Source organism: Nannospalax galili, unplaced genomic scaffold (assembly GCF_000622305.1).
Source record: "Nannospalax galili isolate Female #2095 unplaced genomic scaffold, S.galili_v1.0 scaffold28, whole genome shotgun sequence".
Classification (NCBI taxonomy): domain Eukaryota; kingdom Metazoa; phylum Chordata; class Mammalia; order Rodentia; family Spalacidae; genus Nannospalax; species Nannospalax galili.
In genome coordinates, this window is record NW_008359594.1 from 476672 (window position 1) to 502975 (window position 26304).

Genomic DNA, 26304 nt, shown 5'->3' on the forward strand with positions numbered 1-26304 from the left:
ATATTAATAATAGGAAGCATGATGAATTTCAGCATTTACAAATTCTTATACCATTTAACTGTTAGCATGGGGGGTTGTTTTTAAAAATAAACAAGCAAATGAGGTGTCGTTGTAAACAAAATCCACACTGCCTGACCCCAACAAGGAACCAAGACAACAGGAACAATAGCACAGACTTTCAGAGCAATGGTTTCATCCTATCTATTAAACTATCCTTGCAGATATATTATTCACATGGCTGCATGCTCTAAAATAGGAACAATCTGTGATTAGCTGGCAATGGATGATGTATGATCGGCAGTTTAAACAAGGGAGTGCTGGACTAAAATGATAGTTGAGAACTGAGAAGTTCTTTTGTTTGGTTTTTGTAAATTTTCTTTTCTGCAAGGCTGTGTTCAAAACAAATTCAGATCAGTAAAGAGGATGAAATGATTCTGAATTACATCATTGGCTATAGACATTTGATTTTAAAATAATCCTTTCAATGATAGTGCCATCTGATTAGTTGTTTATATTTTATTTATTTTATGTGTATGAATGTAGTACTTTGTATGTAAGTAAGTGCACCCATGTCATGCAATGCCCACAGAGGTTGGAAAAGGGCATCAGTTAAGTAAGTGCACCCATGTCATGCAATGCCCACAGAGGTTGGAAAAGGCATCAGATTCCCTTGGAACTTGGGTTGTGAATGGTTGTTAGCCACCATGTGGGTGTTTGGGAATGGAACTGGGTTCTCTGCAAAAGCAGTGAGTGCTCTTAACCACTGAGCCAACTCTCTAGCCCCTAATTAGTTTTTAAATGCAAAAAAAAAAAAGTGAATTTGGATGGTTCAGTGACATTAGATTTGGGTACCAAAATATGTACATTTTGTAAAAATTGTAAAGTATGATGGAAGATGACACTCAATACAGGTCAGTCAATCACCTTCACCTTCTCAGGGGGGGCACTGCAACAGGAGATGAGGGACACATCTTATAGGGAGGGTGGATATTTTTTTCTCACCCAGACTCAGCCTTACTTCATTCTACAAATTGAGGGATTGGAGAAGTTAAGGTAAGTCTGAGACCCAGGGAAAGAAAGCGTGTGGTCAATGGCAAAGGGATCTGACTGGGAACTTCACGCTTAACAGATTTCAAGATCCTAAACACCCATGGCAAAGGTATAGCTCTTCAGCACCAGACTTGGTATCATCTGCTTGAGCTTGTCCTCTTTCCAGAGAAAACCTCCTTCCTTGCCTTGGCCTTCAATCTCCAGCTTCCTGGGTTATCACTTTGTCTGGATGCTTTCAACAGCATTGTGCTGGATTTTAAAGTTATACTGGACTTACAGCAAAATTGAGTTTCTTTGGCTATGTCCCCAGAAATTAAGAGTATTAGAAAATTCTGAAGGGTTCTTTCATTGTATGCCTGAACTAGGTTTATCATCATCCCCTCCCTAGGTAGCTAGGCACAAGAGCCACATAGGGCCTATTAGGAAGAGATTTACCCTCGGGCAGTGGCAAAAGTGGTTTGGTCTAGCCTCCATGAGCCCACCTGAAGGAGTAAGGATTTGAAAAGATTTATCTTATCCTGGGTGAGTACATTTCTACTTTCTGCAAATCACACACCAAGAGTTTGAGAACTTCTATTTCTGACAGCTTAATCTCTGATGAAGAGAAGAGTCACAGTGGGATTAGATGTGGAATAGAGTCATTGTTGAAAAGGGAGAGGTGGGAAAGCAACTCCCAAGGATGTGACTTAATTTCCTCTTTGGAGTGAAAGAAATAACCTTATTTGAAGTGCCCAATCTAAAACAAAGCACCAAAACACTAAAATCCTGACAACAGACAAATATATACATATATATGTGTGTGTGTATGTTTTATATATATATATATATATATATAATTTTTTTCAATGACAGTCCTCCATTCTAAGGCTTGAGTTTCAGTCACCTAATGGAAGACCCATATGTAAACATAACAATACAAATAGGCAGCACGAGGACCTCTAAAAACAAAGGCTCACTACATGTGAGAGCATCCATCCCTCATTTGTTAGTCTCATAAAATTCACTGACTACCCTTTAACAGTGGACAAGAGGATCAGGTGCGGCAAACTAAGCATGAATTGGGGTTGTTTAGGAGGATGATGGGCTCCTATTGCTTTAAAAATTGAAGTGTTTCCTAAATCTCACTTGCAGGAATTTTGCATATTTTCCAAAATGATTTTTCTTACTACCAAAATGTATGTATATTCCATCTTGTTGCTACAAGAATTTGAGTCCTAGTTTCTGTCAATTATCTTTTTCTCTTTAACCTGTAGCAAGATATTAGACATAGATGTTGATGAGGATTCTTTCTGTCCAATTATTGTCAAAGCACCATTCAGGTGGAAAGATAGATCAGACTCTGATGAAATTACAACAGCATCTTGTAGACTGGAAAAAACTCGCTCTCAAGTCACTTAACAGTGAAGACAATAAACAAAAATCAGGTATTTAGTTATACATGTAGATAGATAAATGATTAAATAGACACTGTTTTTTGCACTGCTGACAAGTGTTCAAAACTCTGACATAAACGTTGCCAGAGTGGAGAAGACCTCAGTGCCTTTATCACACTATTGAATAAGCTTCCAAGATCTTTTCAAAGTCACTGAAAACAGCTGGTACCAGCAGTGGATGGAAACCACGGTTTACAGTTAGAATGTCTAAGTGTCACCATTGTCTTTGCTCTTCAAGGCACAAGGACAAGTTCCAAACTTCAGTGCAGAACATCAGATACCACCAGAAGTTAGAAAAGCAAAGCATGGAGCCACATGCTGAAACGAGAAGTGGAGATTCTTTGGGGTGACTATAATCTTCAGATGCTGAGCTCGCCCCACCAGCAAGTTTCCCCATGTTAGACACAATGGGAAGGTTGCCTATCCTGAGTACCTTGGTCCACTCTGCAGAAAGAGTGCACTGCATCCCATGCCTGGCTTGGCAGTCCAGCTCCTTCCCACCTGGGTACAGGAAGAAGGTACAGAATGCCATCCTCAAGATCTGCAGGGATTCGTACTTCCTATAGTGAATGACTGAATGGTAGGAAGGAGGTCAGTAGCCCTTGAGAAAAGTCTGCAGAAGAGGGATGTCCTTGATGGACACAGGCCTGGTTACTTCACCAGCCACAGTCTTAGGCTGTTAAAGAAAATCGATTTCACCCCCTTACTGTCTCATCTTACTATCACCCTCAGCTCCCCCAAATATTAGGTATTAGCATTTTCTGTATAACTTAGCCCCCACCATGAAACATCATCAAAATGGAAAAAATTTAATTCATCTTCCTTTTTTTTGGCTTGGAATATTCATTTGTATTTACTGTAACATTCCTTAGGTGGGAAAAGATATTGCACTTCTGAAAATGCATCAGAGTATAAAGAAGTCTAAGCTTAACAGATCGGCGGACTTCTCAGAGTACACACTCTCTGAAGACAACTTTCAGCAACTGTAGAAAAGCGCCTAGAACTTTGTCTCTGTGTCAACGAACTGTGGCCACACTGCGGCGAGCTTTGAAATACAAAGGAAGACAGTGTGATCACGAGCTTCATGTGATGATGTGTCCACAGGTTCAGGACTTCATTGTGCAGATGGGCACAACAATGACAAGAATGACTGTGCATGCAGCAGCGGCGATCAGAGCAGCTATCTTGCAGACTTTGGCTCGTCTAAATTCAGCTTCCTTCCGTTTTAATAAAGAATCATAGCCTGGAGTATAAATATCTTCCATCCAATATTCTAAGTTGTTTGGGTTTAAAGATTCTTGTGTCTATAAACAAAAAGAAGATGTTATAACAATGGTTAATACATGAAACCAGGACAAAGACATCCCGACAAGTGTCACTCCTAAAGCACTTAAGTGTTGTCTGCTGCTGGTAGCTAGCTAGCAACAGCAGTATCACAAGCTGTCTCCCTGAGGCAGGTTACCAAGGACCCATCCCATGCATCACAGCCTGCCACCCCCCTCATTAAGACACCAGGACTGCTTTGACATAGGGAAGTCCAAGGGTCATCTATACATATGTAAGCAAAATAGTCAAGATGAACATGACTCTCAACTTCAAAGGTATGCAGCCAAGAGCCAGCAGGCTGGCACCACTGAGAGGGAAGTAAGGAAAGTCACTGAGAAATATTCTCTGCCAGCGGGCTCTAAGGACACATCTGCTTGAAGCAAGACCATCTTACCACTCTAAATAAGCTCATTTCTCAGGAAAAGTTCTACTAAAGTCAAAGTCACCTCCAGCTCAATCTAAACACCAAACATTTCAGTTTCCAATGTGTCTATGAGCAGGTCAGATCATTGCTCAAAGTCAAGGTCTGCGTACCAATGACAGCCTGTGTTGGTGATGATTCTAGACTTACTTAGTGGAGCTTTCCCCCAAAACTATCTCCTACAAACATATATCTACCCAAGATTAATGAACTGTCTGAAGGGAAAACATATTTAACCTACATTTCCTATGAATCTATTATAGATTTTAAATTATCATCTATTTCCAAAGCAGACTTGTTGTATGGCAAGAATTCAGTAAAGTGTCACAAAAAGCAACAGCATATTACAGTTCCAAGTGAGGCCACCCAAATCTCTAAAACACAAGCCAAATATCCATTTAAAGATTGTTATTGGATTAATTTTTTATAAACACAAACATATTAAAAGTCATACACACAGGATTAAAAAATAAAAATCATGCAACATTTAAAAACCTCAATCATATACTATTGATGAACTCCTGATGACTCTGACACATGCTGGTCATTTTCCACCTGCTCTTCTAGATTCTTCTACACCTTGCTCTGTGTTCCCAGAGCCACAGTGGGGTTCAATCAGGGACCATAAAAGGAGAGAAAGGTAGATGAGCTGGTTCCCCCAGCTCCCTTCCTACTGGACTACAGTTTGACAGCATCTCAGCTCCTACCAGTCTTGGCCCTGGTGTGACAGAAATAGCTTTCTGCCCTTGGCTCTTCAGATCCAAGAACGGCCACAGCTTTTCCTCAGTGCTGATCCCTGGGTGTTTCACTGGCTCTTGCTGGCCCTTAACCTGTTCACACCATAATCAACAGCCCTCTCTTCCATTATCCCTTGGAGCATGCCATCTGCTTCCTGCAGGGTGCTGACAGCCCACTGCCATTCCCTCAAGATTTCATCGCCCTCCTGTTGCTAAACACCATCTCGTCGGGGGGCTCCACAGACTACAGCCTACAGGCCGGTTCCAGCTCACCACCTGTGTCTCTGCAGTCCTCTAACTCAGAATGACTTTTCTATTTTTACAACATTTAAGGAAATCAAATGAAGAATTGCATGACATGTAAACACTGTATGAAACACCAAGCTCAATGTTCAAAAATAAAGGTTATCAGAGGAGTCAGGTCCATTCATCTACAAATCATTTGGAGCTGCTCCAGTCCAACAGTGGTGGAGATGAGCCATTGGCTAGACAGGCTGTACAACACGGCAGAGAGAGAGAGAGAGAGAGAGAGAGAGAGAGAGAGAGGAGGAAAAGGGTGGCTGAAAGTTTCCTATTAACACTGTTTTTAAGTAAGTTCTGCAAGTTATCTAGAAGGGTTGAGGCAGTGTTAGCCACCCAGGGCATCCATAACATAAAGCAGAATGTTCTCAATGTGGGGAAGTCCATAAAGTCCCTTGGCAAGGAACTCCTAAGGCTGTGTCCTCTGTTGGTGTCCCAAACCACATATGTTGGTGTCCCCCACCACATACCCATGCAAACACAGGCATATGCACACACACACACACACACGCACACACACACACACACACACACACACACATATATATATATATATATATGTATGCATATGCATGGGTACTCATCCACAGAAAGAGAGAGAGAGCTGTGCCCTCCATAGACACATTTGGGACCCATTTTCTTTCTTTGGCATGAAAATCCTTCAGTAGCTGAATGGACATTCAAGAAGGACGAGATGGATCCAAGATGGGCCAATCTTGCTGGAAGACTGGTCTGTTGTGGTAAGTAATGTACCAACGAAGACTGGGTTTGGACAGAAGCTATATGGGCAGCCTTGCTTGCCCTATGACCTGGAAGATGTCCTCAGGTCATTATGGCAGAAATGAGCTGCTCTTGTTCCCAGTTTTTGTAGGGCTGGCCCAGGAAATACATGGCCTACACAGGACATATCAGATCTTCCTCGATCCCTCCTCTTGCATAGAAGGAAACTGGCTTCCCTTTGTAACTATCTGTACTTTACTATGGGCTGGGAATCTGCCTGTGAAATAAACTATTTTTAATTAGTTTTTTCAATAACTGCAGGCTATAATGGCATCACAATGCAGAGTGGTGATGCCCAGGTTCCCAGGGATACCGCAAGCATACTCAGTTGTTAATGAGGTCTGCCAAATACTGAAAATAAATCCAGGTCTACAACTTTGCCTCCACCATTAGTGGGTATCACTGATGGAGAATTTCTATCTAGACAACAAAGGGGCCCAAGAAGACAATACAGATGCCAAAACTGGCCTAGGACAGTACCTGACTCTGCAAAGCTATGAGAACAAACTAAGGTGAGACCTTACTGCTCCTGTCTGCCCCCAACGCCTGCTACTTTTGTTGCCAACATCCCTCAAGGCACTGAGCTCTTTATCCCCTCAGAACATGGGACTGTATCCTCTGTCCCTCTGTTTTGAAGCAGCATCACTAAAGCTCAGTAACCCAAACATCTTTTTGTGTTATATTCTATAATTTTTATCTTTATATTTTAAAACACTGGCACATCCAAATTGCACATATTTGTAGATGCAAAATCTCTCAACTCCCTCCTCCTACACTTTAAAAAGACATTCTTCAAATTACCTTCTTTCATGTGACTCTTTCAAGGTCACCTCCAGGGACCGGGTGAAATATTTATTACAACCTGTTGAGCCATTTCAACCTCTGGGTCTTTTCTGGCTGGTAGCTTGTGATCATCTAATTCACACAGATCCAGGGCTAACTCCCATAGCGAAGTTGCACATAAGCTCATTTGTGGGAGACTCAAGTTCTTTTCTAGCCCACATGTCAGCAGGAAGGTAACAGGAAAGACAGTGGCCCAAATATGTGATATATAGCCCATGTGGGCATGTAACAGAGTAAGGAGGAGGGCTGAGGAGGGGCTTGGGGTGTTCTTGCTGCTACCACAGACCTCTTTTCCAGAACTGGGCAAAGCTGCCCCTTCCCATAATTACTACCATTGTGGGGCCTAGGAATTGCAAATGTCATTACAATCACTTTTTCTGATATGAAGCTCCATTAAACACCTATCAACAGAAAAGAGAAAAGCTACAGAGGTCTGAGAAGAAAAAGAACGTGAGACTTATTGTCAGATGGTCCAATATAGAACTAGACTTGTCTGACTTGGGGCACGTGAGCTTCCTGGTGCCTCTGTTTCCTGGTTTGTAAACTGGTGATGCTCAGAAAAATCCCTGCCTCAGAGGCTACTGGGCCTGAAACCAAGAGACTTCTGTGAAAAGCACCTTGTCAGTTGATTGACTGCTGTACCCTCTACCAGCTCCCAAGTGCTGTCTCTGTCTGTGCCTACTCAGTGCCAGGAACTTAATACATATTATTTTCAGTTTTCACAACAATGCTGTTAAGTTTAATATATTCATGCCCGTTTCATAGGTGAGAGGACCAAAGCTCAAGCAGGTGAAGTAAATACTCCAGTTCCTACAGTGAAGAAGCCCTGGATTAGGCCTCAGGGTTGCTGGAACCCAATGTCTTTTCTCTACTATATGTTATTCTTCTCATAACCCTCTTTGTTTTGGAACAAGGCCATTGCAGGGGAGCCTTGCTATACTGGCCCAGTAGGCAGTTCTCTCCAGCCATGCTTGAAGTGCATGGGCATTCTGAAGGTGACTGGTCCCCTTGGTGCAATGGCCATGCTGCTCACACAGCTAAGCCCACATAGGGTGATTCCTTTGCTTTGCAGTGATGTGAAGACATGGATAGACGTGCTGTGAACGGAACCATGTAGAACTGCCCACCAAAATGAAAGTGTGGCTGAAACACAGCCCTGCTGGTAGGTGAACAACAACAACAAAAACATGCCCTCTAGCCACAATGGCATTCACAGACCTTCCAGGGATGGCTCTTACCTGGGGCGGCTCCATATGGAAACATAATCCATAGCTTGGCTCCCATAAACATGCTTATCCCACGTGCTACATATGGAAGGAGAAATCAGCTTGTATTTCATTAAACAGTTTGCCTCAGGTCTTGTGAGCAAAGATTAAAATCTGCACTTGGTTTTAAATGCATCATTAGCAAATCAGATGGCCAACAAATAAATATATAAAACAAGTATCCTCACTTATAAATGTAACAAATAAGCAAAGCATGAATCCCCTTGTTTGTTTGTTGTTGTTGTTTTAATTTCTTCTGAGTTCTGGTTTGTTAGAGTTAAGAATTCTGTGGTAGGGACCCAGGGAGTTTGAAGGGTGAGGGAGTGGACCAATTTAAGTCATCCATGACCTGTTTCTGAATCTGCCAGGCACAGCTAGACTCCTCCCACCCAGAGTCAGAGCCGCTCACCTGCAGGTCCACTGCCGTCAGCTTGCCCTTTTCGCCAGAGTTCCGAGCATACTCCTCAATGGTCCAAGAAGGCTGGCCCCGCTTTACCTCTGCTAGCTCAGTCAGCCGCATGTCTGTGTACAAGGGGTTGCTCTTCATGTGGGACTTGAGGGAGGCAGGGTAAGGGTGAGGACTGAACACCTGCTCCACCAGGAAGCCATCTTTGGGCTGCTTGGGCAGTCGGTGCTGTGGGGGTATATCATACTGCCTGTCTGCCTGCAGAGGGGCACAGAGAAGTCCAGAAAAGCCACAGAGATGCCATCAGGTCTCAGCGTGCAAATGGGCAGCCAGCAGATTTTTATCAACGAGGTCCTGTAGACATTCAGGTAGCAACATGAAGTTATTTATGAACACAGAGAAAGTACACCTGTATTGGGAAAACACCCCATAGAAAGTTTCCAATCCTGGGGCTGGAGAGATGGCTCAGCAGTTAAGAACACTGGCTGTTCTTGCAGAAGACCTGGGTTTGAATTCCAGCACCCACATGGCAGCTAACAACTGTCCATAACTCCAGTTCCAGGGGATCCGACAGCCTCTTCTGTCCTCCGTGGGCATTGCACAACATGGGTGCATAACACTCATACATGTAAAATAAAAGTAATAGCATGCCTTTAGTCCCAGCACTTGGGAGGTGAATCTCTGTGAGTTCAAGGCCAGCCTGGTCTACAAAATGAGTTCTAGGCCAGCTGGGGCTACAAGGAGACCCTGCCTCATAAAGACCAAAAATAAATAAATAAAAATAATAAATACTTTTTTAAAAAAAAAGAAAGTTTCCAATCCTGATAGTACTAACACAAGGAAATATTTCCGTAGCAAAAAGTTTAACCTGATCCTTACTCCATCCTTGCCAGGAAGGACTCCCAATGTACTGTCGTACAAGGTGCCCAGAAAGACTCAGTTATTTGTCCCAGGGCACACAGCTGGGCAAGAATTTAAACATGATCATCCAGCCTTGGAGTCTTTGCTTGAGTACTGCATGTGAATGTCCCCCTCTTTCTTTTCCCATTTTATACCTGGACCAAGTAAATAAAGGTCCAGTTCCTTCCTGCAGGGAGATATCAGAAACCACTGTTGAGACCCTACTGGGGAAGGGAGAAGCCAAGTCAGAAAGCCCACGTAAGGAGTCTCTAGTGACTGTTCATGATGGCAGATGGTCCTTTCAAAGGTATCCGTACAGTGCTCAAAATAAGGGAGCAGTTTAGGCAACAGAGTGGAGGTGGGAAGACTCTATGTCAGTTATGTCCCCAGACCTTGAGGTGCATGCCAGGGGACTCTGGTCTCAGTGGACCTGTAATAACGGGGCCTTTGATCCTTTCCACTTCTGCCTTGAAGCAATCAGTTCTCTGCACAGATGCCCCTCCAGAGAGCACTCTCTGACCTACTGCAACTGGAATGGTGCTCATTTCTGTGACCTTGGAGGACTGTGTGTAGATCCCTCAGCCAGCATTTTCCACAATGAACTGTAACTGCCTGTCTGCTAGTCTATCTCCTCCACAGAACTTGGAATTCCTTCAAGGCAGGGGAGTATCTTGTTCATCTTTTAATCCCGGCTCCAGCAAAAATGGTACTACTGAATACGACACCTCACCACTGTGTGGGCAGGGGACAGAAACCAGTGGTATGAGTTGAGCATGTGAAACAGAAAGCAAAATCCATTACAATGAGAGTAACATCAAGAGAAAAGAGAAGAATGTGAGTATAGGATGTGACATGTGAGTACACAATGAACAAATGTGTGCAGCTGGGAGTGTGCATTTCACACATGTGCACAGAGGCTAGTAGCTCACAGCAGCAAAGCTCATCCACCAGCCCCTGCTCAGAGGCTGTTTCAAACCGCCAAGGCTGCTGGCAGAGCCACACACTTTGCTAAATCCAACAAGAAGATGGGGGGAGGTCCTTTTTTTGTAACTCATCAAAGTCCAGGTTTTTTAGTCTCTACTGGTTCTATTTATTCTGCTCACCAGCACATCCCAACACTCACCAAGCTCCTACTATAAGCAGATCCTGCACCAATCAGGGGTAGAGGAAATGGTCATGACAATATCCATGGTGGCAGTCACTGGGCTATGCATCCAACACTTTGCCTAGTGCTAAATGTGCACCATCGTATGCCATCTTCTTATTAATATAATACTCCGGCATCGTAACTGAACCCCCCCCCAATGTAAATGTGGAAGGTCGGGGAGTTTATGAGACAGACCAAATGCTGCACAGCCAGGGTTTGAATCTGTTCGCGCTTCTAAGAACATCTCATCGCTGCCCAGGCCTATTTCTATCATTGGGAGTTCATGTTCTAAATTACCAGTCGGTGTATACATACATAATATATATGTTTTAGTAAATGTTTGTGCTCAGTACATCTGAACAAAGAGAACTTGAACCTAGAGGTCAGAGACATGTAACAATCCCTATGGAAGCCTCCAAAGACTTACGAATGAAGAGGCCTTGAAGAGTACACAGGGCCCAGATTAGTACCATCCATTCTCACCTTACTCCAAGCACAGAGAAAGTGAATCAGACATTCTTGATAGAGGAATTATGTGACTAAAGGTTTGATGGTCTATCAGGGCCCGGCCATAATCATTACTTAGTATTTACTAAATGGTAACTGAATAAATGCCAACAGCATTGTTAATACCAGTAGACTCGCCAAGGTAGAGCAGGCTTCGGGACAGAATACAATCTTCTGGTCAGAGAGAAGCACATGAAATTCAGACTCAGAGGGTAGGGAGGGGGGACGGAGAAAGGGAGGGAGGGAAGGAACCAAAAAGTTTTAAAGCCAGGATAAGAAGCTTGAGCTTTTTCCCGAGGCAGAGGGGAGCCAAGGAGAATTTGGGAACACTGTGAACCTATAGAGTTTGGGGAAATAAGCACAGAAATGGTCCATGGGATGAGAAGGGAGATGGGAAATGGGTCCCCAAACCCGAGGTGGGACTTGACAGCTGAACTGGAGGGTGCCAAATGGAAATTAAGACAGAGATGCAGAAGATATCACAAAATGCATAGGGATTAGCAGCTGAACTGGGCATGTGTGAGCCACAGCTCAGAGGGGCCTCTTCAGCTGGGAAGATTGCTCTCCTCCATTGGCTTTGAAAGAACAGAAAGTCTGACTCAAGACTTGAGGATTTTTGAGACTTAGATATGGGAACAGGATATTTGTAGGACCTAGTCTTCCAACAGGTTTAGACATAGGACCAAAGCTCAGACAGTGGGCTACCACTGTGTGGATCGTCAGCCCAGAAGTGGTCAAAGGTAAGAGGAAAAGCAGTGTCACAGTGAAAATAGCCACACAGTGCAGAGGGCTCGCTTCGAGCATTAGCAGCTTTAGGCAAGGCATTTCAAATAGATCTCACTTGATATTGTAGCTATTCTTGTTGCTTTGCTGAAGTGTTGGAGGTAAAGCTGATTTAGCCTGGCTTGGTATTCCTACAGAAACACCTAACCATTTGAGCCCTCTAATAGCCATTTTTCAATGTTATATAAGATCTAGAAATCTAGCCTGACTCTGGTATCCAGAGTGAGCAGCTGTGAGGAGAGTAGCACGGCATGGGGTACTAGAGTCTTCTTTGACAGCAGAAAAAAATGCTACTTTAATTTTGTCTTTTCCCTCACTTTGGACCCTGAACTGAAACCTGGTTTTCCAAGCTCCTTTCTTTGCACCATTTGAGAAACTCACATCTGTTCTCTGACTTAGCGGCCCTGAAGCTCACCCCATTACTCCCTCTCTCTGATAGTCCAGCCCTCAGAGACCTTGGCAGGATAGGGTGTCCAGGCAGACCAGACAGGTTCATGGTCTGTGCAATGACTACAGAAGCCAAGAATGGAATGGAGACATGATCACCTTGGCAGAGGGGAGCTCACGGGAACCCAGGAGTGAACGGATGCAAGTCACCTAGAACAAGCCTCCTCACCACAGGGGACAGGAGGTGGAAGTGTTTGAATACACACACATGCACGGATTCCAGAGCTGATGGAGTGAGGCCTGTGATAAATGTGCAAAAGCACACTCATATGAAAAGTGTGGGACACACATTATGTAGGGAGAAAAAGACAATAAAAGAGGAAAAGGGGTGCCATTTAAGCCGCTATTTTTCCATGGTGGAATGATGGAATAATTTCCTTATTCGTTTTTAAAAATTTTAAATTTATTATTAATTTTTATTTTTTATATGTACGAGTGTTTTTGCTTGCATGTATGTAAGTGCACCCATGCCTGCAATGCCTGCAAAGGGCAGAAGAGGGTGTCGGATTCCCTGGAACTGCAGTTACAGATGGTTGTTAGCTGCCATGTGAGTGCTGGGAAATGAACCCGGGTCCTCCGCAAGAGCAGCCAGTGCTTTTACGTGCTGAGTCATCTCTCCAGCCCTATTTCCTAACTCTTACTAGTCAAATATTTACCTTATTGTGAAAAAGCTCATAGTATCAAAAGGAATATCATGCATGCAACAAAGCTCATGAAAGTAACAATCAACAAGGGAGGACACTTACAAGCCACTTTCCCTGCTTGCCTGGCATAGATCCTGATGCTTCAGCAAGGATGAGAAAATATCCTTGGTGATGGCCTGCCTGCATCGTCACCCTCCTCATTCTATGAAATCTGTTTTCACACCACCTGTCCAGTATCCCAACTGCACTGTCTACTGTCGGCAACAACACAGCGGGAGCTCCACCCAACTGACTGGCAGCTTGGCAGAGAGAACAACATGCCCAGGCTGTCCTCTCTATTCTAATGTGCTGAACCTGCCAAAACTAAAAGGGTAACCGACAGGGCAAGAGTGACCAGCAAGAGGACAATGCTTTTCCCTGGTTTCATGAACTGTCTGTTTTGACAGTGCTGACGCCGACAGTGTGGGAAGTTAAATTGCAATTACCTCCTTGGATTTTCGGCGCCAGTCCTTGCTATCTCCTGGGCCTTCTTCCTTTACGTCCTCCTCATTGAGGCCCATGCGGTTGGTGTACGTGATGGTTCGCCAGTCTCTGGGAGAGTTGGAGATGCTAGCGATTTTGGACTCTGTGGCACTGTTCTCCTCCGTCAGAGACCTAGAAGACGGCCTGGTGAAGAGGCTTTTCTTTAAGGCTTTGACGCGCAGGCTTTCACTGTTGCTTCCACTGGCATCAGAACAGCACCAGTCTGGGCTGTTCTCCAATTTGGGTCCGTGGGAGGCATTCTGGGCGCGGAAGACCCTGGGAGAGGCACTGTCATCAGAAGGTGCCTCACTGGTCAAGGAGTTCAGGTCGATCTGCATATTTACTTTCTCCGGCTGCTGTATTTTCTGATCTAGTTTATTTAGTTTGCCTAGGACCTGGGAGATTTCTTCACGGACCCCTGACAGTGACTCCAGCTTCCGTTCAATCTCACCGATTCTGAGAACCAATTTACACACACTGGTCTTCAACTCTTCTTCTGAGTGATGGGTGTTTTCAGGCCGGCTGCACTTGCCTCCCTTGCTGTTGGAGACCCCACTGGCGAGTTTGGCAAGGTTGTGCTCTGGAGAGCTCTCGCAGTCTGACTTCTGAAGTTGAGACAAGGAGCCAGTGCTGTTGTAACAGGACGACTGTATCACCCCCGTAGAGCCACTGACACTCATGTCATCGAGAAATCGGAAAATGTCACTGATGTCATCGCTGACGATTTCCGAGTCATCGTCCGAATGCTTCATGGCATGCCTGTCACTGTACTTGCCCTGTCCAGAGGTGCACAGGTCTTTGCATTTTTTGGGATCCAGCACATGCTGCTCTGTCTGTGTGCCCACACTGCTGGTGTCTGAGCTGAGCTGCCCAGTGGTGCAGCTGATACTCTTGTCTTTAAACTTCTTGACTGCTTCATGCTTCTCCAGGTCCACGGGGGAGGAGATCTCTTTAGATTTGAGACCATTTGGTTTTGCTACATAACCGACAGGTAGAACCTTCTGTTGATCCTTTGGCACCAGGTAAGCTGGATGCCTGTCTGGGGCTGAGAAATTGGGGGTCTGACTGCCGGAATTTGGATAGCGCAGCTTCTCTTCAGAGGGATTTCTACTGAAAAAGGACCGCTCAAAGTCTGGAACTTCCTCCGTGTTTAGGCTCCAGCTTTTGGCGGGCCATGGGGTCTGTTTACTGGGCCTCCCTGGACAGCGCCTGGTATCTTGTGTTCCCATCACTGGAGTGGGTCCAAAATAGGTAGAGGCTTGAAGGTCATCTAAGCTTTCATGCTTTACCCGCCTTTTGTCAGGGATGGGGGAATAAACTGGATTTAAGTACTGGCTGTGGTAGGGCATCTCGAAACTGTGATTAAAGAAGGGTGGCTTGTGGGGTTCCTTCTGATTCTGGGGATCCCCATGCTCCCCATCTGCTTTGTTAGTGGGGCCAACCAAGCTAGGGGACACCGCCATAAGATTATGGAAGTCTTCTTTGAAGATGTTCCTTTTCTGAACACAGGACTGAACCACAAATGGCTCCTCGCTGGAGATGAAGGTCTCCTTGATGCCTTGGCTGATGGGCAGAGAATCCTGATCGGAAATGGACTCATTCTCAATGTTCATTGGAAAATAGGTCCTCTGCATCTCACAGGGCTGAGGACTGGCTACAGAATAAGGGGACAGGGCTGGGGACAGGGCTGGGGACAGGGCCTGCAGCCTGTCCAAGGAAGCAGCTCGGTTTTTGACCTCTTTGCTGACACCCAACAAGAAGTTGGGCTCAGAGGCAGGGACAAACTGTGGGCAGTCCTTGAAGTCCATCTTCCGGCACTTGGATGACTGCCGGGTGGGGTACCCTCGGCTGAAAGGTCTGTCACTCAGCTCACAGTTCAGAGGCTCACACTCCACAGCATTGCAGACCTCTGTGTCTGATCTGCAAGATTCAAAGGATGACTCCTTCTTGTGTACCTTCTGGCAGCCCGCTGGCAGCTTCTCCCTGGCAGTGCCCCCATTCATTTGGATCAGGTTGAAGATAGTCACAATATCTGCTGCTACCATGATCTTCTTTGATTGCTGGTTATTTACAGAGCATTTCATCTTGTCTTTGAATAATGTGGCTGGGAAGTTGGGATCGAGACATGCCGTGTAGAAAAGCACACTTCTCAGTTTGGCAAGCTGTGACAGATCAAATCGGGCACACAGTGATTTGCACAGGTCCTGATAGGAAACGGTATTTTGCTTGCTGTCTAGTTCTTCCAAGATCTTCATCAAAAAGAGAGACGTTTCCTGATTGGCCTCCATGATTTAGAATTTGCAAGCACACTGACTACACTGGAACTTCAATCAGTTCTGACAATAGCAGAAAGAAAGAGAGGGAAAGCGTTATAAACACCAGCACAGTTTAAGTCCAGCTTGTTACAACCCATTCAAAGAAATGCAAAGAAAGCATTTTAACAACTAAAACTCTACTCAGAGCTTTAAATATCCACAACATTTGACTTAATAATTCATTTCCCAGGAATCTACCTCAAAGAAAAGATCAATGACAAATATTCATGTTCACTATATGTCACTTATAATAGTTAAAAATTATTGTAACTGTCCAAATAATAAGAAATAAATAAAGCAGGTTAGGAGAAACAATGAACTATTATGAATGTAAAGATTTCATGAATGCATGTTTTTATAATGAACTGCTCCTTAAAAAGAACACACTATTAGCACATGCAGCCCAAATGAAAACAGGAAGGAAAAGAAGCCAGCACGATCAGCTACATACTATACTGCACTGTACCATTCCACTTTTGCCCCTTCTAAATATAGATTAGTGACTGCCAAGGATTAGATGTGAGGGGCATGAAGAAATTTTTCTAGAATGATGCTCTGCATCTTGGTAGTGGTAGTTTCTATATACATTTATCAAAACTCACAGTCCTGTACACTTAAAAGTGTGAGTTTGGGGGACTGGAGAGATGGCTCAGTGGTTAAGAGCACTGGCTATTCTTATAGAGGACCCAGGTTTGATTGCCAGCACCCATATGGCAGCTAACAATCATCTATAACTCCAGTTCCAGGGGATCCAATACCCTCTTCTGAACTCCATGGGCATTGCACGACATGGGTATACCTACCTACATGCAGGCAATATACTTAAACATGTAAAATAAAAAATAAATATTTTTTGAAAGTGTGAATTTTACTGTACAAAAATGATAACTTAAAAGTTATATAAAACATTTGTGATAAAACAAGCATGATTTATTATTGAGAAAAAAATGTGAAAATAAATCTCCATAAAGTCAAGTCTTAGTGATATAAAATTATGTATTCTTGGAAAAAAAATGAAAGAAAATGATGTGCACTAACATGCAAATAGTAGTTGAGTTTGGATTTTAAATATGGATCTCTTTCTGAAACAGAATTTTCTTCATCCCAATATTTTATCATGCAAATTTTTAGACTTACATGAAAGTTGAGTAGAGATTATAGTGAATATTCTCACTCCACCATCTGGACTTTTGCCATTAACAGTTTACTGTATTTGGTTGAGCACATATCTGTCCTTCATGAGGACATTTTATTTTTTTCATACACTTCAAAGTATAAATTCTATACACATCCCCCAAATACTAATCTAATACATCATTATCCCAAGTTCAATAATAGTTCAGTTTTTCTTTTCCTATAAACTTTACATACAACAAAGAGCACAAATATTAAGCGTGCCTTGGCCAGAATGGACCAATATGCATATCTGTGTAGTAATCCATACCCAAATAAAGATCTAGAAATGCTCTCCTCTACCCCCAAAGTCCCTGATATCCACTGTTCTTATTTTATTTATAAGCATTTTTACTTTTATATTCATATTTCTAAAATCCCTACAATGAAGGAATATTTTTCAATCACCAAATATTAAAAATCCTGGCTTTGACCTGCCATGCCTGCAAAGGAGGGTCCTGCTGGACAGGTGTCGCCACACCTCTGCCTGCTGTGCACACTCATGGAAAAGCCTCTTCATCAGCCCTGCTCTGGAACTTAGCTCTGCCACTAAACAGCCCAAGAAATGTCTGCAAGCTTCCTTTTAGAGAAAAGCAACCCCTGAGCCTTGGCCCTTTTTTGTTGTTGTTTTTAATGTATATTTTTATTAAAATTTTGTGCATTTCATACAAAATATTTTAATCATCTTTATACCACTTGATGCATCTGCGTCTAACTATAGCCCCCACACCAGATTTCATGTAATCTGTCGTATATGTTAAGGCCTATGGAGTCAAGTTAGTGTGCCCTAATGTCCCTCAGTGAAAGTCCATCCAGCCTAAGTAGAGTCTCTCCCTTAAAGACCAACTCTCCCTCACCCAGCACTAATCAGCTGACAATAGTTCCTTGGTTAAGGTTAGGGCCTGCTGCCCATTTCCCATTTCTATGCTGGGTTTCTATCTGATGAGTTTGCATGGGTCTTGTGCATGATGACATCATTGTTAGAAGTTCATACAAGCAAGGGCCAAGGAGCCTGTAAGACTCAGTCTCCTTATCACCATGTACCTCCTCCCCTTGGTCTTACAATCTCTCTGCCCTCCTCTTCCACAATGGTCCCTGAGCCCTGGGTGGGTGAAATTGAACAAGGAGTTCTGTCCAGGGACCCGCATTCTGCAGACTCTTACTCTCTACACTTTGGTCAGTTGTGGCATTCTGTGTTCATTGCCCTCTGTTGCACAAGGAAGCTTTGCTGATGAGAGTTGAAAGACGCATTAATAGTCTCTCTACCCCTTGTTCCACTACATTCTGTGAGCCTTGGGCACAGATGTTCCATTGTAGATGAGTTACTTAGGGTTGAGCATCTCACAGACACTTACTCTCTGTGTGTGACCAGTTGTGGGACTCTGTAATAGTCTCCGTCTGTTGCAAAAGAAACTTCTTTGATGAGTGGTGACTGGCATACTTGTCTGTAAATATAAGGATCCAAATTACATTTGTCTAGGGATGTGACAGACTTAGGGTTTTCTCTAAGATCTATGACCTCTAGCCATGCGTATTTGGCTATGTTTACAGTGACATACATGAGTTCTCTCCCATTGAATGGGCCTTAAGTCCAATTAGGTAACTGTTGATTATTCCCTAGATAAAAAAGTGCCACTATTGCACAATATAGTTTACTGTGCCAGTCACTGTTGTGGTTATTAGACTTTAAAACTGAGGTTGAACCATTGATTTTCTCCCTTAGCAGCTTGCACAAAATCCTCTAGAACTATGAGAGCTAGTCTTAGGGGAGGTGGCTTCCAGGTCAGTTCCAGCTCCACTGCTCCAAGTCCTGTGTCCAAAGTTGTCATGTCTTCAGCAATAGAGTTTTACCTGGGAGGTAATCAAGAGCTGTGACAATGAACTGTGTTATTTTGAGATTCTCTTGGACTACCCTGACCAACAACTCAAAGGGAGGTTTCTCTGTCTGGCACAGTGTTTCTTGTCATATGGCCTTCAACTATACACATGCACTCATGTATAGATCTTGTATGTGTAATTTTTCAGTGGGCTTTTGAACTGATATATTTCCCTCTAGTTTTTCATACCAACTACACACTTTATCTCTCTCTCTCTCTCTCTCTCTCTCTCTCTCTCTCTCTCTCTCTAACCACCCCTCCTCCCCCTCTAGTTGAAGTATTCTCATTTTCCCCATTTCTCCCTTGAAAACACTGGTCTCCTATGACATCCCCCCTTGAGCTCCTTCTTCTATTTTACCCCGTTTGTATTTTGTATAACCCTCCCTTTCCCCTTTCCAGTTAAATCCCCCCATTTTACCCATTTCCCCATTGGTAACACCTGTCTCTTACTATGCCTCTCCCTCAGGCTCCTTCTTTCCCTTGACCTCCATGGTTTCTTTCTATTTTCCTGGCTCCTGCAGTTACATCAGGATATATACTCATATAAGGATTTGGTGCTAAGATTCATAAATGAGGGAGTACATGTGTTATTTGTTTTTATAAGTCTGTGTTACTTCACTTAGTGTAACAGTTTCTAGTTCCATCCATTTACCTACAAATTTCATGATTTCATCTTTCTTTACCACTGAGTAAAACTCCATTGTATAAATGAACCACATTTTCATTATCCACTCGTCAGTTGAGGGGCACTTAGTTTGCTTCCATTTCTTAGCTGCTGTGAGAAGAGCAGCAACAAACTTGTAGGTACAAGTATCTCTGCAGTAGGATGAGTCCTTTAGGAATATGCCAAGGAGTGGTATAGCCGGATCAAATGGTAGGTTCATTTTTAGTTTTTTTAAGAGTTCTCCACACTGTTCTCCATAGTAGTTGCAGGAGTTTGTGAATGACCAGTAGTGAATGAGTGTTCCCCTTTCCCCATATCCTCTCCAGCATTTGGTATCATTTGTCCTCTTGATCTCAGCCAGTCTGACGGGGGTAAGATGAAATCTTAAAGTAGTTTCGATTTGCATTTTCCTAGTTACTAAGGATGTTGAACACTTTTTAGTGTGTTTCTTATCCATTTTTATTTCTTCTGTTGAGACCTCTCTGTTCAGATCCATAACCCATCTTTTAATTGGATCATCTGTTTTCTTGATTCTTTGCTTTTTTACTTCTTTATATATTCTGGATATTAATCCTCTGTCAGATGTGTAGCTGGTAAAGACTTTTTCCTATTCTGTGGGTTTCCTCTTCACTTCTGTTGTTTCTTTTGCTGTACAGAAACTTTTTAGTTTAATGAGGTTCCATTTGTCAATCGTTGACCTTAATTTATAAGCAGCTGATGTTCAATTTAGAAAGTCCTTTCCTACACCTATGTCTTGTAGGTTATTGCCAACGTTTTCTTCTAACAGTTTCAGAGTTTCAGGTTTCACATTGAGGTCTTTGATCCATTTAGAGTTGACTTTTGTGTAAGGTGGAAGGTAAGGATCTAGTTTCATTCTTTTACAAGTGGAGATCCAGTTTTGCCAGCACCATTTGTTGAAGATGCTGCCTTTCCTCCAGTGCGTGTTCTTGGCCCCTTTGTCAAATATCAGGTGGTTGAAATTGTATGCTCGCCAGACATTGGGTCACCTGCCACACAGCGAGGCCAGCCTAGCCAGCCAGCAGGACAAGGTGTCTTTCCTTGCCATTTTGCTCAGTTTGTGGGTCATTTCCTGTTTACTGCTGTGTTTGTCACCTCTCAGGCACATCAGGCTAGCCAGTCCCCTCCCCCTTCTCATCATACTGTCCAACTTCCTTGATGACTGCTCTATAGAAACATCAAGTGCCATTCCAGTCTAGCCATATCTCCTGCACTGGCCCTAGGCCACACTGGTGTTTCCCCTAGAGAAGACAGGGACCTCAACCTGTGCCCCCAAAGGTCCTGAGGCCCTAGGCCAGACTGATGCTTTCCCCAAGAGAGGGGATGCGGGACTAAGGCTTTGTCCCCAAGGGTCCACAGGGCAGGGCAGGTGTCGGCCATCCTCACCATGTGTGGCCACCCCATATTTGCCTGTCATCGTTGCATTAAATTCCATTGTGGGGGACAGGCTTTGAAATGGAAGAGAAGCATAATGTAAACTAATCTGAAATAGATACATTAAAAACATCAAATCAAAATTTTCTAAGTAAAGGTGAAATTCCCCATTGATAAGCACAGGCACAGTCTCTGAGGTTTACCAAGACACAGTGTGTCCACTTCCCTGAGAGAGCACACATGGTTTAGAGCAGGTCTGTTGACGCCAGGTTTGTGACACATTCCTATAATCCCAGAACTCAAGAGGCAGAGGCAGGAAGATTGCTGCTGGTTCTAGAGCGGCCCAGAGCATAGTGAGTTCCAAGCCAACTACTCTGTCTCCAAAATACAAGGCATATTGATAATGGCCATTGATTTTTAAGGCTGACACCGTCTGCAAAGGTCTAGCTCATTTTCTACAGGAGCAACGCATTTTCTTCAGACTAAACTTCAGCAGCTGCAGGCAGTGGGCTCTCTCTCTCTTCAGCCTGAAGGCAGCTGTTCCCAGAAGGCTTTTATCAACATTAGTTTGCTTTCCCATGACTGTCTAGACGAATATGGAGAGACTTGTGGCTGGCTTTTTCTTGCATGGGAAAGAAAATAAAGTTTTAACAGGTTCTGTTCCTGCCAGGAACAAGTCACTGGGAAACTGGCTTCTCCCACACAGTGCCTCTGCCTTGCCCCAGCCCTTGCATCCCTCTGATGAAAGCATTCTGTGTCAGGATGTTCTGGCTTGCTAGAGGCGAGGACAACCTGTCACGCTTGGACTTCAAGTAAATAAATGGGTGTAGATATCAGAGCTGAGGACAAATGAATGTAATTTAGAGAACAGCAACTGCAGCAAATGCATATCGTATTTCATGGTGTTGGTGGCACAAAACTCATTCCTAATAATTTTTTAATTTAATCCCTGTAACCACCTTAAAAGACCTCTTTCCCTTTCACAATTACTCTCTGACAGATGAGGAAATGGGCTTGCAGAGCTTAAAGTTCTGGCAGCAACTAGGAGCAATGAAATTTAAAGCCAAGGCTGCCAGGTTGACTCCATGCTGTGCCCCATTGCCCACCTTCCAGGAAAGGCCCAAATCAAGAACTACTCCTCAGGCTGCTTTGCATGGCTAAAGTGTTTCCCTGAGATATCTAATTATAGAAAGACTATCTGCAAAGCCAAGACTCAGTGCCTTCTGAAATGAATAATGGAAATATAAATGTTAAGGGCAAGCTTGGGTCATTTTTTTTTATTAAAACTGACATTATAGGGTTGGGGAGATGGCTCAGTGATAAAGTGCTTGCCATGCAAGCATGAGGATCTGAGTTCAGATCCTACACACACACATAAAAAAGCCAGGCACGGCACAATAGTAGTGTGTATCTATGACTAGTGCAGGGGGGCGGTGGTTGGGCAGATCCCTGGAGCTCACTGGCCAGTCAGCATAGCTGAATCAGTGAGTTCCAGGTTCAGTGAGAGACCCTGTCTCAAAACATAAGGTGGAGAGTGATAGAGGAAGACACCCAGTGTCAACCTCTGGCCTCCACATGCACACACAGATACATTCAGGTGTAGCCACACACATACACACACACACATACATATACACACACACACATGCACACACAGACAGGAACATGTACATGCACCACACACGTAAACACACACACACACAAAACTGACAATACAAGCCTATGGGTGGAAACAGGTGCATGGACATAGGGGTGACATGGGTGCAAATGATGATTGGTCATTACAGAAACTGAAAGATTTGCTGCAGTACTCCAATGGACCCAGAGAGGAACAGGAACAAAAGGAGAGTGTACTGAAAAGTAAGCCTCCAGGCTCTCTGGGCAAATAAGAGGAGCCAGTGTACAGCACGCAGTGGGCAGTCTACCTCACTGACCACATGAGCCACATGACCACAGGGTAGGAAGAGCATCCTCAGTCTACAGGTAAGGATTGAGGAACTGATTATCAAATAACTATAAAAACCACTGAAAATGTGTAAGTCGCCTGAAGTCCAATAATGTATATGAGGCCCAAAGTCTTCTGACATTGCACCAGGTTCAACCTCATGCCAGAAGGAGGAAATGTGTCCACATGTGATGAATTGAAGAGGCCTCTATGGACCAGCCTGCCATATGTTATCAACTCTGAAAAGGCACTCCATTCTGGACAAAGAGCAAGATGCAAGATGTGCCTGCCTAAGGCATCATTTGAGCCTCTCTATTTTTACATTTCTAAGCTCTTTAAAGTCAGGTAGAAAGCTCCATCCTCAATCACACACATCCGGAGACCTTCATTAGTCCCATGAGTTACTGCTTCTGCCAAGATTATATACCACCTCAGAGGAAAAGAACAAACTGGTTGTGGGACTCATTATTCAACTCTTACTAAGTAGGAAGACAGATCATAAACTGATTCCATGTTTCAGAAATCCATGTTTGAAGTTATTCACTCAGAGTGAGACTCTCCTCTCAGATCTCAACTCACGGGACTCCAAAGTCATGGTCTTCCACCGTCACTATCTGGCACCCACCCTCTGAACCAGTCTCATGTTTCCTAGATGATTCTGCAGATATTTAGCCCTATGACCTCCTTTCTTAGGTCTTGGAATATAGCTCAACTGAAAAACTGTTTGCAGCGTAAGTGTGAGGTCCTGGGTTCAGTCTCTCAGAGCCCAAACTGAAAAAGTCAGGCACATTAACCCCAGCACAGGGGAGGCAGAGACAGGTAGAATCTTACGGCTTGTTGGCCAGCCAGTCTGGCCAAATTGCTGAACTCTGGGTTCATAAAGGGATACTGTCTCAAAAAATAAATGAAGAGTAATTAAAGACAATCTATGTCAACCTCTGGCCACCACATGCACAAATACACATGTATACACATATGAACAGTTATATACATACACAAGAAATAAACTTCTTCCTGAAGAACCAAGGTGTGTATGACCCTGTGCTAGGGTCAGTGAAAGGTCACATCTGCTTTCACAGTGCCCAAGGTCTCAAAGAAGAAAACAGTAGTCTTTAGTATCAGGGCTGGATGGGGCTACAGTGATCGTCAGCAAAGTGCGTTGGTTTATAGATAAAGAAACTGGGGCCCAAAGAGTGATCTGACTTCAAAAGCAGAGTGGAACTATGTCAGAACTGGCCCCAGCTCCTGATACCTATTCTATTTACACAAGCCTCCATGCAGTACACTAAAGTGACTGTCAAGTGCCAGGGGATTTTAAACAAGGGACCTCAGGTAACAGTGAGATGGAATCCAGCGAAAGGAGAAAGGAGAAGACAGCTTTGCAGTGGTGGAGCCATTGGCAATGGTCTCAAAGAACGAAGAGGAGGTGATATTTCAGGGTCAGGGGAAGAGGACAAGGAGTACTCAAGGCAGATAGCATGATGCCTGACAATGCAGGGTAACAGGTGGGTCTATGTGCTGGTCAGGATGAGAAGTGGGGGAGAAACTGGACAGTTAGATAGGATTTAGATGGGTATGTCGTGTTTGAGTGCAATCTCTCCAAAAGTCAGGTAATATCAAGAGATGGCGCTTTCAAGAAGTGATTTGGCCACAGGAGTACCTTACTTGTGGGTGGAATTAGGGACCTTATAAAAGAAGCTTCACACAGCATAGACACACTTGCTCTTCTGCCTTCCACCAGGTTGAGGGTGAAGCCCTCACCAGTCATCAGGAGACTTTCATTTTGCTCTCCTAACTTACAGGACTGTGAGCAGTAAATTAATCATCTTTCTAAGTTTCCCAGTCTCAGGTAGTCTGTGATAGCTACACAACCAGTAAGGAAGGCAGGAGGTTGGGGTAAATGGTTCAGTCAATAGGAATGGAGACACTGCCAGGTTAAGTGCTGCAGAGGGGTAGGCTTGGGATGAGGTGAACACCCCACCCTCAGGTTGCACTGATTGGGATCCACATTTTCTTCTCCCTTTGAAAATCTCTGATGTGCTCCTCCTCTATCTCCTGATCCATGGATGTTCTCACTGTACAACAGTCTATAGCTTTGGAAACAGCAGGAACCAGATGTTTGGATTTCTTCACCATCACCCTATGGCATCTAATTATTTCTCATGCCACATTCCAACCATGACAAGGTTGATGTCCTGTCCATACCACTAAAGTGATTGTCTGCCTTTCCAAACCTGAAGCATTTTTAACTGCTCAAACTATAGACAACTGATCTTAAAATAGTGCAGAAGAGATCTGATTTAGGGTTAATGGTTTCTAGGATTGCTGGGTGAAATCTCTGAACAACAGATAAGCTCTTCTGAATATCATTTCTACCCACCCCCTTAAAGGTTAAATCACTCCTTCTGACACTAACAACTTGGAAATCTGATGAGAATGAACAAAATAAACCTTAATCTAGATTAGCAAAAAACAGTTGTACAGTATTCCTAAGGTGTTCCCATATGCCTTAACACATCACACATTGACCTTTAAAAAACCAAAATGAAGTGGTCACAGTGATCTCACTTCATGCTCATAAAAGGCACACCAGGAAAGGATGGGTCTGCAGGGTCTGTGTGTTTCTGACTTGTTTTATAGTTTCTTTTTTTCCATGGTGGTGGTTGGTTATTATTGTGATTTGATGAAACTATGAGCTCAGGAAAACTATAAAAGTAAGCTATCAGACTGGGGATCTACGATTTGTGATCTCTGCATTAGCTCTAATTTGAATTTCAGATGGAAGGGAAAGCCCTCTGTGAACAAGAGGCTGTCTTTTCCACAAAACCTGCTAAAGAAGAACATCAAGGAGTTGAGAAGACGACTGTGCCCCTGTTTGTCAAGCACATCCTTGAGGAGCTCAGTCCTGGCTTAAAGCCCTTGGTTAAGAATTCAAGAAGTAGGGGCTGGAGAGATGGCTCAGCAGTTAAGAGCACTGACTGCTCTTGCAGAGGACCCGGGTTCAATTCCCATCACCCACATGGCAGCTAAGAAGCATCCTTAGCTTCAGTTCCAGGGGAATCCAAAGCCCTCTTCTGACCTCCGGGGCACTGCACGACACAGGTGCACTCACATACATGCAGGCAATACACTCATACACATAAAATAAAAACAATAAATAAAATATTTTTTAAAAATTCAAGAAGTAATCAAGCAATTCCCAAATCTAAATAGAGGGTACACTTAAAAATGGGAGGGAAGGGGAATCTCTCATTCTAAGCACCCAGAAGTACTAGAAAACATATAGGGTTTTAACATGCAAAGCTAAACTTTCAAGAGAGCAAGATAAATGCTCAGGTACCACAGCAGAGAAGGGGCTGGAAATTGAAGAAGGAAACAGGGGAATTGGCACTGTAACTGTTCTGGAGGGGAATTCCACTAAGGAAGT

At 43.7% G+C, this 26304-nt stretch overlaps 1 protein-coding gene across 4 annotated transcripts in view; it reads right to left on the reverse strand.

Annotated features, from left to right (window-relative positions):
* Positions 1 to 1006: 1006 nt before the first annotated feature.
* The window catches only part of Minar1 (membrane integral NOTCH2 associated receptor 1), a 35917-nt gene continuing 10619 nt past the window's right edge, over positions 1007 to 26304 (reverse strand). For 2 of the 4 annotated variants that reach the window (XM_008823383.3, XM_029558821.1), the window contains exons 2-4: positions 13475 to 15847; positions 8565 to 8819; positions 1007 to 3787 (exon numbers count right to left, since the gene is read on the reverse strand). In XM_008823383.3, coding sequence (XP_008821605.1) covers positions 3590 to 3787; positions 8565 to 8819; positions 13475 to 15799 — 2778 coding nt within the window. In that variant the 5' untranslated portion in view covers positions 15800 to 15847 and the 3' untranslated portion in view covers positions 1007 to 3589. Of the gene's footprint in view, positions 3788 to 8128; positions 8195 to 8564; positions 8916 to 13474; positions 15848 to 26304 lie in introns of those variants that run through there. The other 2 variants (XR_001872183.2, XM_017795680.2) reach the window with 2 other exon arrangements.